Source organism: Lytechinus pictus, chromosome 11 (assembly GCF_037042905.1).
Source record: "Lytechinus pictus isolate F3 Inbred chromosome 11, Lp3.0, whole genome shotgun sequence".
NCBI classification, from domain to species: Eukaryota; Metazoa; Echinodermata; class Echinoidea; order Temnopleuroida; family Toxopneustidae; genus Lytechinus; species Lytechinus pictus.
Window position 1 is genome coordinate 29,846,439 of NC_087255.1, and position 16,351 is coordinate 29,862,789.

Genomic DNA, 16,351 nt, shown 5'->3' on the forward strand with positions numbered 1-16,351 from the left:
AGGGACATGAATTCAGCCACGAGAGGACTTGGATAAATCTTGCTCATTTGCTCATTAACACAGGGGCTTGCGGACTGACTGTAATTAATCATGCTAATTTAGGTGTAAAAGCAAGTTTGATCTGATTAACAAAATAATGCCCCTATAAAGCTAATTTTTGGTACACAGTCTCTTTATAGGGATCTCATCAAATGTACTTTTTAAACATTTCAACATCACATTTATTTTCTTATGTATTTCATTGTTTTGTAAATTTATTATGTATTTCTTTGTTTTTCAACTTTTTGTTTTTTATTGTTTTTTCAATGGAAATTGTTAGGGACTTTGTTTTGACCATAAACAAGATGAAATTAATTTATTTTAATCAGTAAAAGGAAAAATAATGATACATTTATGAATCTTTACTAAAAACACTATTTGCATTGAATTTACACAAATTTATGTTTTTGAGCAATTTTGGATCTGCATGCAATTATAACATGTTGCGTAATTTCGAAATCGCGTACCTGGGGGTCGCAATTTTGGTATCAAAAGTTGTATGAGATTAAAGTAAAAAGTAAGTGAGAAACGTGGTCAAAAATTTTGCGCGGCGGATTTATAATTAAAAATGTCGAGCCCCTGCCTCCACCCTCCCCCCGTCTTCTGGGATAATGGCTCGAAATCTGGATTCACTCATTGCAGTCATACAGTACCTTACTCTGACACAAATCAAAATTGGCAATACCTTGATTATCTAAACACGAACATATCACACACAAAAAACATCAAATTATTTGGGATAAGATAAACTCTTCCAGTACTATAGAATAGTTTTATGATTTTTCTGGGTTTTTCATTAAATTTACACTGACCTTTTCTACTCAATCTAAGCAATACAAAGTATTATTTAGACAAATATTTCAGATAATATATATAAATTAAAGCAAGAAAATATAATCAACTTTGATTTGAATATCTTTCCAAATATAAAATATATTTGCTTACATACATGTATTGTAATGGAGAAACATAATTTAAAAGCAGCAATAGTATGAGAAAAAGAAAACAGGCACTTAAGACAATGGCAATATATACATAACTGCCTTAATCATTTCATTTCCAACAGAAAATTGAATAGAAATCATCACTAGCAAATGCTATCAACAGTTTTGGTTCAGCCTTAAAACAGCTTGATAATTTAGACAGATATTACATGGGGGTTGGGAATATACAAATTCTTATCATTAATTATTCATAAAAATATTATTTTCATTTATAAATACATGTAAATCATGCTAATTTATGCATGAAATCATGAATATGCTCCAACCAATTCGAGAAAGCTCCCCAAAACACAGTTGGTCTTTATGTAGATGTTCTTTATGAGGTTCTGATCAAATCTTTCCTTAAAAAGAGTTGTTGACCTTGATACAGTTTGTCAATGTTGGTCCCTATAAGGTCCTGATCTTGTGCTAGCATAGACTCAATATTAGATCAAGGTGGGTGTTTCATAAAGCTGTTCATAAGATATGAATGACTTTATGAAGGTGACCCCTTCTTGTGCTAGATGATACATCCCTATGTCATTCATTTAGGACATAAGAACATGTTCCAGTCGTTGGTAAAGTTGTGCGTAACTTTACGAGCAGCTTCATAAAGCTGTTCATAAGTTACGAATGACTTTATGCATGATTGCTGACCCTTTTCTTTTGCTGAATGATATCCCTATGTAACTGATTTAGCGCCTAAAAACAGGTTTCAGTTGTGCGTAACTTTACAAACAGCTTTATAAAACACCACCCTGGTCTATCAGTTTTCGGTGTAATGTAGTTGTTATATTCTCTTTCTAACATCAGAATAAGTTTATTTAACCCATTGAAGACTGAACTGGCATACATGCAGGCAAGAGTCTATGGAAAACGTGTTATAATGATATTATTCCGTCTCCAACGGGTTAAAGGTCAAACCATGGTCATTACATGATATGTGTGAAAAGAGCAACAAAAAAAACCCAAAAAAAAATTGAAAGAAAGTAGACAAGGTATAATATATTTACAGCTGCTCAAAATAATATCACTAAGAAAATTAATATCTCAAATTGGTGATGTTGTGAGTAGATTTTCGAAAGTGATAAGGGCAACTATCCATTTGTCATATACATGCAGGAATTTGCTATTTTCTTCTGAGTACCTTTTACCCTGGGGCAGTAATGAAAAACAGATCTAGAATATTGTTATATGATCTCATATTGAACATAAGTGTATTTAAAAAAAAAACAATTTTGTCTAATTAGGCAAATTGAGAATTTATGTTTACCATACATAGCAATGGCATTACAAATGCTGCCAACATAGAATCGCCATAGATATAGAGATAACAATTTTTTTCTTATTGTTTGAACATTTTTGTTGAAATTTCACCAATCTGCTACTCCGATTTCATTTATTTAAATGAATTTCATTTGGGTTGGATTCCCCTTAAACACTACAGTAAAAGAAGTCTCACATGTAAAGTTTAATATTCTGTTAATAAGCATAAAGTCTGAAAAGAAAGAGAAGAATAAAGAGTGAAGAGTATAAAAAAAAAAGGAATTAAGAGCAAAAAAAAATCAAGAGCCCAAAACCTACTAACTGTAAACTGGTTCTTTTACAAACATTAAGTACTGAGACTGTATAACTGTCTTGTTGTATAAAACAAATAATGCACTGTTTGTTCATTCATGTGCTGGGGCATTTCCAGTGCACTAGTGTAAGTCAACGATATAGCAACACTGTGCCTGCCCTGAGGGTGCATGCATCTATGATCACATACTAGTAGTCTTTTCTCATGACATTCTAACATACAAAATCTACATATAATTTTTAACCATTTCACTATTGCACTGACATAAAAGTCCACAGTTTTCAATATTAGGAAGAATGTTATGAGAACAAAGTTCCACAGTAAAGGATATGACGGAAGGAAATGAAACAGCTGAAAATATTTGAACCAGTCAAACATATATGCATAGTCTCAGCACAGCAACTTTCAGAGGAATTGCTTTGGCTTCTTTATTCTGCTAATACCTCCTATCATATATAAGTCTTTGGTGCATCATTATAATCAATATTTCCCAATAGCTTTATGCCTCAATTATTCACATTTCAACATCACCTCCAGAACTAAACTTTAAGCATTTAGGAAATGTTACAACAAAGCCCAAATACTGATGACAAGGGTGAGGGTGACCACAATACTAAACCTAAGTCAGTTGACCAATGTCAATCCAGGGGCCCGTCTTACAAAAAGTTGTGATTGAACGGATCAATTGCAACTATGGAAAGCCAGCAAAGTCAACATATAAAATGCATACTTGTTTTAAAAAAAATCTAGATATAAATGTATATCCATAAATTCATTGATTTCTTGACAATTTAGTGTGATCTCCTTTGTTAACAATGGACATTTTGCAAATTTCCTGTAGAAAATATTATGACACTGATGGATTTCCATAGTTACGATTGATTGGATCAATCATAACTCTTTGTAAGACGGGGCCCAGATGTTAGTCTAATGGTCGGTAAATGCCAATTGGTTTACACCTGCTTTGTCTTCTTTCAATTTGGTCTCATCCAAAATGTTCTGATTCTAGTTTGTCTACTCATCATTTCATCTACTAACCAATTCTATTCATCAATCAACTAACCAGTTTGTCTACCAACTGCCTGGTCTAATTGCCATTTAGCCCATTCACCATTTTGGCTTAATTTCCAGTTAGGCTATAATAAACACTCTACCTAATTTTAAGGGGCGTCATGGTCTAGTGGTTACGATTCCCGTCTCTCAATCAGAGGGACGTGGGTTCGAATCTCAGCCATGGCGTGTTTTCTTTCAGCAAGAAATTTACCCACATAGTGCTGCACTCGTCCAAAGTGAGGTGAATGGGTACCCAGTAGGATTCATTCTTTGATGCTTCAGCGCCGGTATGGTGGCTAAGCTACGGCTAGGGTAATAATGTGATACTAAGTATCAAAGCGCAGTTGAGCAACTGCGCTATATAAATGGATATATTATTTTTATTATATCCACTTGGTCTGACACCACTTACTCTCTATGGCTATATGAATTGTTTATGAATAAAATTTTCATTTGACAAAGTGAAGAATAATTAATAGATAAAGTGGAAATCAGACAATCTGGGCACTAGACTAAATGAAAATTAGACAAAGTGGGTATTTCACCAAGTGTCGCAGAATTTGTCCAACTTGAGAGGAGACCAAATGACTTCATCCAATGTGGTATAAGACTATCTGCAAAGAAGACAACTTGTAGACCAAGCGGAAATAACCCTCATGGTCACAGTCCTTCTACAGCTACTTCACAATGACCCCCATGGTCATTTGACCTAGGTCAATCCAGATGTCATCCTAATGATCACCGTACTGATACAGATGCGTAAAACTGATTCGTGTCATATGACCTAGTTCAATCCAGAGATCGGCCTAATTGTCAGAGTACTGCTTAAGTTGCTTCCAAAAGACCAATAGTCATTTGACCTAAGTCAATCCAGTTCTCATGGTTACAGTACTGCTACAGCTGCTTCACAACGACCCATGGTCATATGACCTAGGTCAATCCAAATGTCTGTCTCAGGGTCATAACACTCCATGGTATCCAACGTCGGTGGGGCTGTATTTGGTCTACTCGATCCTTTGCCCCCCACCACATACAGTTTTCCATGTGCAACTGCTACTCCGGCACATGCTCTAGGAACTATCATAGACTTCACCTTCGACCATTTGTCCTATGAGAAGGTAAAATGGAAATAAAATTTTAGAGACATTTCATTCTGTAAGGAGTAACTCTTACAGTGCTGATAAAAGATTGCATTTTGAATAGAACATTACTTCACTAGGAAAGATGTATATGTATATGGAGACAAAAATATATAACAGTTTTGAGGATAAATTTGGTTAAATATATCTACATATAGGTATGCTAAAATGAGTTTGGAAAGCAAAATACAGATTTTACAATTGATCTATTCTCACTTTATATTAGTTTTATTCTCACATATAGTCAGGTGTACGTGTGTTGGTGGTGATACTGCAATAGATTTTACATAGCTAAATATTGGCACAAATGTAATCAATTCTACATGTATTTGCTAGTACTGATAGATTTGCATATAATTGTGAATACTCTAGATGCCTGAATCACATCTCACATAAAAAAAATAAAACCTGTAAAATACTTGTTTTATGACTGTCTATTGAAAATTAGCAAAATCGCTCTAAATTTCCATGGATTACAGACAGCGTAATCTTTATATTTAATCTATTATAGTGTAGTAGTGTGATATGCAACTGAGGCCAAGGAGAGCATCATTGCAGCTAGCTAGCACTTTTACCACACACAGCCTATTGCTTCAAAAGAATGTAAATTTCATAGGCCCGTATTCTGAAGTCAGGTTTTACTTAGACCACCGTCTAACTCTGTGCTAAAATCATGGGGAGCCAAAAATTCAACATTCTGTTTATATTGTATGTGCCTTATGTTTACTATTTTGTTTCCTGATGCTTTCATAATGAAGAAAACTACTTCAGTTATAATTCCAAAAAAATTATGAACAATTTGAGTGTCAAATGAGTTAATAAAATGGATGTGTACTGTTAGGGATTTGTGCCCCAATTGGCTCTCCATAGTTAAACCACAACTTTAAACCAGGGTTTAATTTAAACCTCAGTTCAGAATACGGGCCATTGTGTCTAATTTTTTTACACCCTCCTGAAAAATGATACATCTAATATAGACAGTGCTGCACTAAACATACACAACTTGGAGGAGGGTAATAACAAATTGGACTCACCTCCAATATCAAGTATTTTTCAACCGAGGATAGGACGTTCTTTGACGAGTTATACCCTCCTACAACATAGAGGGCGTTGTCCAATACTGCCATGGCACACTGAGAACGTCTTGTCCGCATGTTAGAAAGCTGAGTCCATTCTTTGATGACTGGATTGTAGCTCTCGACAAGCCTCAGTTCTGTACCAGTATCTGAAGCCCCACCAGCTAGGTACACTAGACCTACAGCATGAGTAGGAAGCAAAATGGAGAGGAGAAAATGTTATCACATTGCATGATTGCATAGTCTGTGATTTTCACTGACAACTGATATAAGCTACTGATATCCTTGCATCTGATTGGCCAAGAGCAAAATAGCTCAATATTTGCTCCATGAAACACTACCATAATTGCTCAGTATAATATATAATATAGCAATTTTTTAAGCACTCACGTATAGTCAGCAGAGAGTTAAATGTACAAGTTTCATTATATTTTGTTGCAATGGTTTACTGAACACTACACAAACTCAGGATATAATTGATTCCCTATGTACCCAGTGATTTCTATTTAGGGGTCTTTCCATGAGGTTGGGGGGCAGGTTGTGGCATTTATGCACTTATTGTTTGTGGGCTGTGTATTTGTGATGAGGCTGTGCATTTTGGCTGAAAGTTTGGGTTCTTTTGGACGGTTTATTTAACCTGAATGATTCTGGATTTCCGGCAGATTGTATGGTCTTGGTGCAGGGTCTACGAAGGGTGAATGTGTGGTGTGGTTGGCTTTGGGTTGTGCTGGGATGTCGCAATTTGTGCCCCGACTTCATGGAAAGACCCACACTTACATTGTGTCTTGCTTTATATTGGAGCAATTAATGTCATAGAATTCTCACATCTATCATGGGGAGATGGGGGTGAGTCGGCAGTAATTTTATATGATATCTGCGATAATTTTGTGATTTTGCTGGAATGCTTCTTAAGTTTCTTGTACGGTTCTCATGTTTTTATCTATATCCTGTGTATATTTTTATGTTTGTATGTGATTGTACTTTTTAATGAAGCGAATAAAGAAGATATTATCATGGCCCTGGCTTTAGCCAATTGTTTTTGAAGCCATGCATACATTTACGAGCAGCTTCATGAAAAATCTTCTTGCACAATGATTTGTTTTCTGTGAGATCAGGCAGTTTCAGATTTGTGAGACAACTTCTCTGCAACAGAATCTTATTATTATAAATGATTGAATGTTCTCCTTTTCAAATTTGCTTCAGATTTTGTTGCAATTTGATATTGCATCACCCTAAATTCAGGTGCACGGTAAGGAGTTATTGTGTTACAACCCATTGTGTATTCACACATCCTTCCAAGTGAAGATGTACATCTTAGGGGAATGGATGGAAGACAATAATAGGCAAAGAAATATGTTAAAGTGAGATAGATTTAGTGCAAAAGTCTTGTGCATGCGCATAGCAATTATTTTATAAAATAAGCATAGAGTAACTGCATCACAAATATTATGCTCTGTAATGGACCAATATAATTCACATTCCACACCAATGAAACTGGCACCAGACCAACTAGGGCTTTTACATTTTCTTCAGTTTTCTTCAGTTCAGATTCAGTTTCGTTGAAGTAACGGTAGCAGTAGGTCTTACCTTCATGTGAAACCACACCAAAGTTGCTTCTCAGTGATGCCAGCCTATCATGTACTACCCATGAATTATCATCAGGGTCATATCTCTCAATATCTGCTCCCATCTCAAGACCAACCCAGCCTCCAAAGACATAGATCTTATCCTCCACAACGCATACCCCATGGGAGCTCCTTGGACACAGAAGAGGGGCCATCCTGATCCAACAATTCTCCACTGCATCAAACTTTTCAACGTTCTGTGACAGGAGAGACTCATGCTCACCACCAATGGCATAGACGGTTCCACCGAGTACGGCCGCACTGAAGCCGCTACGTGGCTGCTGCATGGCAGGGAAGGAATGCCACGTTTGATCGAATGAATCATACAGTTCAACATCATCAAGGGTTGTTGTGTTACCCCACCCTGACCATCCTTCGGCATACTTCTTGCAGTAACCGCCCATCACGATCAAACGTTTCCTGGAGTTCCTGCGTGGCTGGTAATATTGTGCCGGTAACCGCGTCCTGACCTGTGATGCTTTGGATGATGATTGTGACTTCCTGCTTGGGTGATAGTCCTGCAGGAGCTTTCCTGTGGCTATCCTTAAGCTTAGATCCTTACAGTCTTCCACATACTTGAAGAGTTGCTCAGGTTGTATGATTGGTATCCTCACTGGCTCAAGAACCTGCACTAAATGTTTTCGCCTGTTTGGGGGATCGTGTGATATCCAGTTCATTGCTGCTTCAAAGACTTCATATTCATTGTCCACACGTAGATCCTCACTTTGCAGGATCTCAATAAGAGTTTCTACATCAAGTTCAAAGAACTCTTCCTCATTTTTGACCTCACTAATCTTAGAGTGAATGTAAGCTCTGCTTGCTGTACTAAGCTCTGGACATGAAAGTGCTTGGGAAAACCTAAGAAAAAGTAGAAAAAACAAATGAAAATTTAAAAAAGCTTGAATAAAATGGACAGTTATACTGCATACTATCTACATGTACATGTAATGTATTTAGTTTAGAACAAATTATATATGTTCAAGTGGAATGATAAGAAATAGGGAATATACAGAAGTTCCAAAGTTTTTTTTTTCCTTTTAAACAACTCACTACAATACCCAGCATTTGCTGGCATACTTAGGGTTACGACTAACTGTTTTCAAACATCTAATTATTAGAAACTAATCTTAACAGCTGGGTAATGGTAATTTCAACCTTAAGGCTGCAGAGGCAATACAAAAGGCATATCTTGGAAGCTCTTTGTTTGATCACATCAATTACAAAAAATCCTTTTAACATCAGCAGTGTCCATGGTTGTATTCTGTTCATGGATGATCCTATGAATAATGCAGTCCTGGGACAGATAAAAAATAATAAAGAGCCTTTGATTACCTTGTCACATCATCTTAAGACGAATAATTACAGTATAAAGTCCAATGAATATTACAGCATTATGATTATTATTCATTATTTATCTAAAATAAAAATGTTTTTCTTTGTACACCTCTTTCTTCTAACACAAGAGTTAGAAGGGGTCCTAATGTGCTTGATTTCTCATGCATGGAAATACATTTCCCATGCATCAATTTCTATCATCTATTCTCTATCACAGAAAAAAAATGAAGACAATAGAACTCCAACACTGCAAACACAATTTGTTTTTCTCTGCGTTTGTTTATTGCGGCCTCTACTTAAATTCTGCCTCTAGAATTGGATTACAGTCACAAGACAGTTCATCAACTTGGACTGAACCAGTCAGAAGAAGCTCCCTACATCAGAAGACGCAGACACAGCAGAAATTGTCAGCATCTTCATGACGTTAATATTTTCTATAAATTCTATTTTGACTTGATTTAATTATGAAATAAAAAGCTAAGAATAATGTTAGTAGTGAAATGTATGATTTCAAAGTTTATATCAGGGTGAGGGATAATTTTTTGTTGGTGTTTGCACAGTGTTTAAAAAAAAATTGTTTAACATTTTTTTTTTTAAATCAGATTTAAATTGGAAAAATCTGATTTAAATTAAATAAATCAAATTTCTTATATTTTTTAATGAAAAAAAAATTGCCAACTCTGGTTGATTTGCATTTAATTCAAAATAACCTTTTTTTACAACTTCCCATTGTGCCTAATGTTTCTTTCAATGTTCCATAAGAGTGCACATTTTGCCATTGGTTGACGCACAATGAGTTATGTGTAGCTTTAGGACCCTTACCATACATGTGAATACATTGACCACAGGCAAAAAAAATTATTTAATATTTTTGGGGAATAATTTCAAAATCTTGCTGCCTAAATCTGCAACATTGGATAAATTTTAACCAGGGTTCTTTTTTGTTGTTGCTCTTTTGATCATTTCGGGGGCTACATCGCCCCGAGGCCCGGTGTAATTTTTCCTGATTGAGCACTTACCTTAGGAAGCCAAGACAATTTGAAGAATGTAGCTGAAGTTTGAGGAATGATGCAGAAATTTCTTTGATTTCAGTAAGTTGAAACATATCAGCTGCAAAGAGCAATCCTTGAGCGTTCTTTGTGGTGACATCGAGATGACCTGTTGAAATAAAATTTTACAATCCTTGTGAGAAAATCATAATCTTTCATTCAAGACTACAAAGCAAGCTATCAACGATGACAAAACATTGAATGTGGACTTGAACGCGTTCATCATCTTCATCATTATCATCATCATCATTATCATCTTCATCATCTTCATCATCATTTAATCATTATCATCAATATCATTATAAACTTCTTCATCATTATCATTATCATCATCTTCATCATCATTTAATCATTATCACTAGCTTCTTCATCATCATCTTCTTCTTCTTCATCATCATTATCATCAATATCTTCATCATCATCATATTCATCATTTAATCAATATCATCAATATCATCACCTCCATCATTATCATCATCATGATCATCATCATCATCATTTAATTATTATCATCAATATCATCATCTTCATCAACATCATCATCTTCATTGTCCATCACCTCCATCATCATCACCTTCATCATCATCATGATCATATCCGTCATCATTTAATCATTATTATCAATATCATCTTCATCAACATCATCATCACCTTCATCATCATCATCACCTTCATCATCATCATCATCATCACTATCATCACCAGCTTCAGCTTTTTCACTATTAAAGAAAAAGAATATACTTACCAGTGTATATGAACTCCAGCAGTTGCTCAAAGATGTGTGGCTGCACACCTTGTATGGTTATGACATCTTGGTGCGTCTCGCTCAGTCCACCGGTGAGCAAGGCATCAAAGTATGGACTGCAGGCGGATAGGACCAATCGATGGGCCTCAAATAACTCTGGACCAACCTGGAGCTGGACGTCACAGAAGATGTGGTCTTTACGGAGTCTGTTCAGTCCTCCGAGGATGGTTGCTGCGTGGCCATCAGACCGATGCACCTGTGAGTCTGTCATGGCCATGCAGCACGGCCCTCCCTTAGGTGAGAATAATCAGAGGTGAAATTACTCCTGAAACATAAAAATGAGAGTAAATTGAGTCTGTTCAGTCTTTTAACTTGCTTGATGCATTTCAAGCACACCTATGAGTCCATCAGAGCCAAGCAGCAGGGCCCTCTACTTCTCTCCCTGAGAATAGAAAACCAGTGGGGTGAAATTGCTCCTCAAACACAAAAATAAGTGTCAACTGGTATTTGTGGGATTACCTAAACTAGCAACAAATAAAATGCTATTTATTTAATATTAAAGCAGTTTCCTAATAAAAATTACAACTTTAATTTTTCACTATCTTCTCAGGATTGTTAAAAATTCACCCAGTTAGTTTTTTTTTTGTATTTTCTTCACTTCCTTGTAATTATCCAAACACATAACAAATGGCTAGGCTTCTGGGATGCAGTTGGGTGATAAAGTTATCATTGTCTTAACTCTCAATAAGATAATAGCTGGCTAAATAAAATTTTAAAAATTTGTATTTTGAAAAGTATCCTATCTCTGTTAGGGCATCCCATACTTCATCTCTGACACATCTATTTTTTTCTGTCAACCAATTATGCACTAGATAGAAAACCAATAGAAGTGCAGTGTCTCTTCTAGACTTCTACATAAAATAAAGCACATTATCATGGTTGTTGACATGAGGTGTAATTTGCCTTGCACCCCTGAAGCTTATGCTTGTGCGGTTCACCCTGACAAAAAGTTTATTGCAAAAATAGCAACAACAAAAATAATATGGATAATTGGTGGAGGAGGAAAATCCATTCAAGGTTTAAAAAGTTATTAGAATTTTAATCGTTTGATTAGTGACGTCAGATGCGAGCAGCTTCCTATATGAATTTTAAATTTAAATGAAATGCCATTTTCTCCAAAAACTAATGCATTTTATATTACATAACATATGGGGCAGGTGCTTGTAGTTGTACATGACATCACAAATTAAAAACTTAAAAATACTAATAACTTTCTCAATCTTTAATGGATTTTCCTCAAACCCTTACCAATGTTTCCTATCATTTTTTTGGTATTTTTACAATAAACCTATCCTCGGGGACTCAGGGTGAACTTCCCCTTTTAAAATAAGCTTGTCTGCTATTCAAAAACAAGTGACAGCTAGCAGCTCTCCCTGGCATTACATCTTTAAATAGACAATGACATCATAAAGGGCTAAAATGTAGATCCTGTGTGTGTCTCTGCGAAGACTGCTGCAGGCGTGCAGCATGAGGGGCCGAGAATCACAGTCTGGATCTGGATGTATACGATGCAGGGCCCTCCTGGGCATATAAACGCATCGGGTACTTGACCTGAATTTTGCCAGGACCGGCAGGTGCAATACACCAGGTGAACACCCTACTCTTTGACGAATAGTGTATTGGTTTCAACGTGCATAGGTTGTGGCTACTATACACAGGACCAACATTTGCGTCCTTTCCAATGGACAGAGTGTCTTCCAACTGCACTCACACCTGCACTGAATACAGTGGTGAGGCACGCTGACACACAACGTCAACGCTATGCCTATAGCATCAGACTTTTTTTGTTAGACGTAGATGTTACAACTACCTCACAACTGTGAGGTTCATTCGATTATTATTTCATTAACTTAATTAAGGCTCTAAGTCTAAGCCATGGCATTGGCAGCTATATTGAACCTGTCAGTGTCAAAAACTTGCCTCGCCCTCGGCCCGGCTCAGGCTCAGTCTGAGTCAGAGCTCAGTTAAACTTTTATTAAGCAATGCCCAAATGCCCCAATGACAATGATCCAGGCAAAGCCAAATCCAGGCCTTTGATCCTCTCTTCCATTCCTCCTCGCCCCGCCTCATGCGTGCCTCCATCTCCACCTGCGCTGCCCCGCCCCTTTTCAAAATCAACAACACAATGTCTGGGCCTGGACCCAATACTGTTACACACACGTGCGATTTCTAATGTACGCAATAGAGCGGGCATCAATCACATTTTCATGATCGCAGTACCTGAATTGCACAGTCGCTAAATGGCTAGTTCTGCACACACGTCAATTTGTACGAGGTTATACTATACTTATACCGCTCACCGGTATACCGATTTGTGAGAGTCTGCCTTATAAAATTTACTGACAATTTCTTCTTCTAATCAAGATAATGGATAGTAAAATTGTAGCCCTAAAAGCTCAGTAAAGTTTTCACTACTTCAGTAATCAGATATTCAAATCAAAGCAAATGTAACTTTACTTACAGTCTTCGTGTAAAGTAAAAATTATAAAGAATACACTGATATGGTGAACTGCAAACGTCCAAAAAGCTGAAACTGTGTTCTACGCCATCAAAGATGCCATCCAAGTTGATTCCTATTGGTGCATAGTGGTTTAATGAAATTCATATGCATGACTCTGGAAAGCGGGGATTTTGTTGGGGGTACTGCATGTGTTATACACCCAGTGGGGCACGTGCCCCCCTCCCCATCTGCTAGCAAAAAAGGCGGAGGAGAAAAAGAGCTAGGAGAAAGAAAGAGAAACGTAGTGGAGGAAGAAGAAATTATTGTATATTATATTATTTTATATAATACATATTATATCATATCATATTATATGACACAAATATTTTTTTTCATAAATTAATTTGCTTAGGGCCTATGTGTTCATCATTCCTGGTGCTCGAATTGTCTGTTTAATGAGATAATATCCTCTTGTACTATATAAAATCCATTTAGTTTCAGTCAAATGACAACAAACGTATTTCCATGCACTTCGAGTTAGGCCTGTTGTGACATATGCTTCTTTGTGATCGCCCCCATTTATAAGGTCTGAATGTCTGATTTCCAGTCCGTGCTTACATTCGCATACGGAATTTCTGTTGAATTTCTAAAAAGCTCGCGATTTGCCCTTGCATCATAGTGAAACACGTATAGTCTTAGTGAATTCGTACAACAAGTCTTAAAATGCCCCTCTTCGAGTCTGAATTTCAAAAATTTTCAGCTCACGCTTCGCGCTCGCAATATTTGATTAGTGATGTTCATGATCATGTTCACGCTACAAAAAGTACTTTATGTGTAAAGGTGTTCGCATTATCATGATAAGTGCTTATAACGTCATTTTTTAGGTCCTAATATAAAAAAAAATCAGCTCGCCTTTCATGCTCGCATTATTTGATCAGTGAGATACATATCCGTTTACAATCATTAGAATGTATACATTAGGTCAGTATACCTGGCAATAGAGCGCGCTTCGTGTGCCCACTAAGTGACTCAAAATTTTTGCTGGTGCCCCCCCCCCCCCATGCATGCCTTGACCCACTGTACGCCACTGTATACACCATAGGCAGCACCCCTTGGCCTGAAAATCACGTAGGTATATGCCAAAAATTTAACCAAAATTACGTTCATTTTGTAATGAAAACCTTTTTATTATTTTGTTTTGCTTGTCCAATTTTTTTTTCAACAAGGGCCCTGCTCGTATGTCTAAACTTCAGCGGCCCTCTTTATAGCGGCGCTGATCGGTGGTCGGGGAAAATGTGGAGTATTTTTCCGCCCCCTAGCTCCATAGCTCGTATTAGCTATACCCTTAATTGGCTAAAGCTGGATCCGCCAATGGAAGTAACGGAACTGAACAGAGGTGTAGGTCTGATCATAAACTAGAAAGGACCCCTTTTATGATTCAGACCCCCCCCCCCCTTCAAAATCATGGCTATTCTTGCTATTCCGGAATGTTACACTCATGCTTGCTCAAGTTATTCTTAACACTATTTTTATGTATACATTATATTTTGGGGGTCGAGCGCCCTACGTTTATTTTAATTTACTAGACTCTGCCGATATCATGTTCTTTCACCTACATTTTCTCCAGGATTAGGACCAAGACGAAAGAAGGGAAAGGGGACCATACGACTGTTTTACAGATATCATTCAACGATTCATTTTTCATCCAAACTAAACTCTTATCCGACTTTGAATTGATTTTAAAAAATAAATAAATGAATAAATGAAAATAAATAAATATATAAATAAATGATCAAACAAATAAATAGATATAAAATAAATAAAAACAAGTAAAAGACAAATAAATTAATTAATTAAGTGAAAAACTTGCTTTTTAGCCGGATTCCATCCCAATAAAATGTTGATTTAAAAAAAAGGGCAAGATCAATCCAGCATGGTGCTGAAATTTCATCAAAATTTTGCGTAAAAATAATTCTAAAAAATATTTTGAAATTCTATTTACTCGATTTCGCAAAATAGTTATTTTGCATATTATATGCAGATGAGAGAGTTGATGATGTCACTCAATATATCTTTTGCGTTTTATTTTATGAAGTATAGGCAATTTTCACTTTTCAGATTTGGCAATACGGAGGCTCTTCATAGGATCATAAATACAGTGGTGCCAAACAGTTAGTGAACCCCACCAAAAATGAACATATTTAAAAGTGTTCAAGTTCTGCCATGTTTTAGATATCTAATTGTGAAGTCGTGTGATAAAATATTACATTCAATAAAGTTTATTTCTCTCATTCAACACTTAGCATGAAGAACTGCATTTTCTGGTGGGGTTCAGTAATTCTTTTGCAACACTGTAGGTGGCAATAATGGCAGTTCCATATGTTAAAGGAAAATTCCTTCTTTATTTCTTCACACAATATTTTGTGTAATAAAATACAGATGAAATGGTGATCGAGTTAGTGGCGTCATCGGTTTCCTCATTTGCATAAGATATAGGCCTTCAAAGTTGTATATATAAAACTGTTTTGTTGAATTAAGCGACATCTTAAATGTCATAGTTATTGTTTTATTGTCTTATTATTATTTGTTTGGCGCCATGCACCTGTGCCTGGGAGGCGATAAACGAATCAAAAGTATGACCCGCACTTGTCTTTCCTGATTGAGTTCAATAAACAAAACAGCCAGTGATATGCAAATGAGTGACAGAGAGAGATGATGATGTTACTCACTCACTAGCTCTTTTGTTTTTTATTGTTTGAATTATATAATATGTCAGTTTTACAGACGTGAAAATAAGAACCCTTCAATCAGTGGCGTACCGTGGGTCACGGCATGGGGGGGGGGGGCACCAAAAAATGTTTGAGTTACTTAGTGATTGGCGAGGCGCGCTCAGTTGCGAGGTATACTTACCTATAATAGAGACATTCTAAGGACAGTGCCATTAAACGAATATGTATATCTCACTGATGAAATAATACCAGCGCGAAGCGCGAGCTGAAAATTTTTGATATTCAGACAAAAAAGGGGACATTATAAGCAAATTTTTGTAATCACGATACGTACCTGTCTCGCTAAACAAACAATGCGAGCGCGAAGCGCGAGCTTAAATTTTTGATATTCAGATCAGAAAAAGGGACATTTTAAGGACTGACTTTAGGAATTCATGAAGAGCAGACATATCCCACCAATCCACTATTAAATGTGAACGTAAGCACGGACAGGAAATCT

The 16,351-nt window shown here is 36.4% G+C and overlaps 1 protein-coding gene across 1 annotated transcript; it reads right to left on the bottom strand.

Annotated features, from left to right (window-relative positions):
• Positions 1–775: 775 nt before the first annotated feature.
• LOC129271148 (actin-binding protein IPP-like) lies at positions 776–13,251 on the bottom strand. The gene is made up of 6 exons (XM_054908513.2): positions 13,145–13,251; positions 10,624–10,948; positions 9,849–9,987; positions 7,457–8,352; positions 5,828–6,048; positions 776–4,762 (listed from the first exon to the last, which is right to left on the bottom strand). Exons 2-6 carry the CDS (start codon positions 10,898–10,900, stop codon positions 4,538–4,540), a joined length of 1,758 nt encoding a protein of 585 aa, XP_054764488.2. The 5' UTR covers positions 10,901–10,948; positions 13,145–13,251; the 3' UTR covers positions 776–4,537.
• Between the last annotated feature and the right edge of the window lie 3,100 nt (positions 13,252–16,351).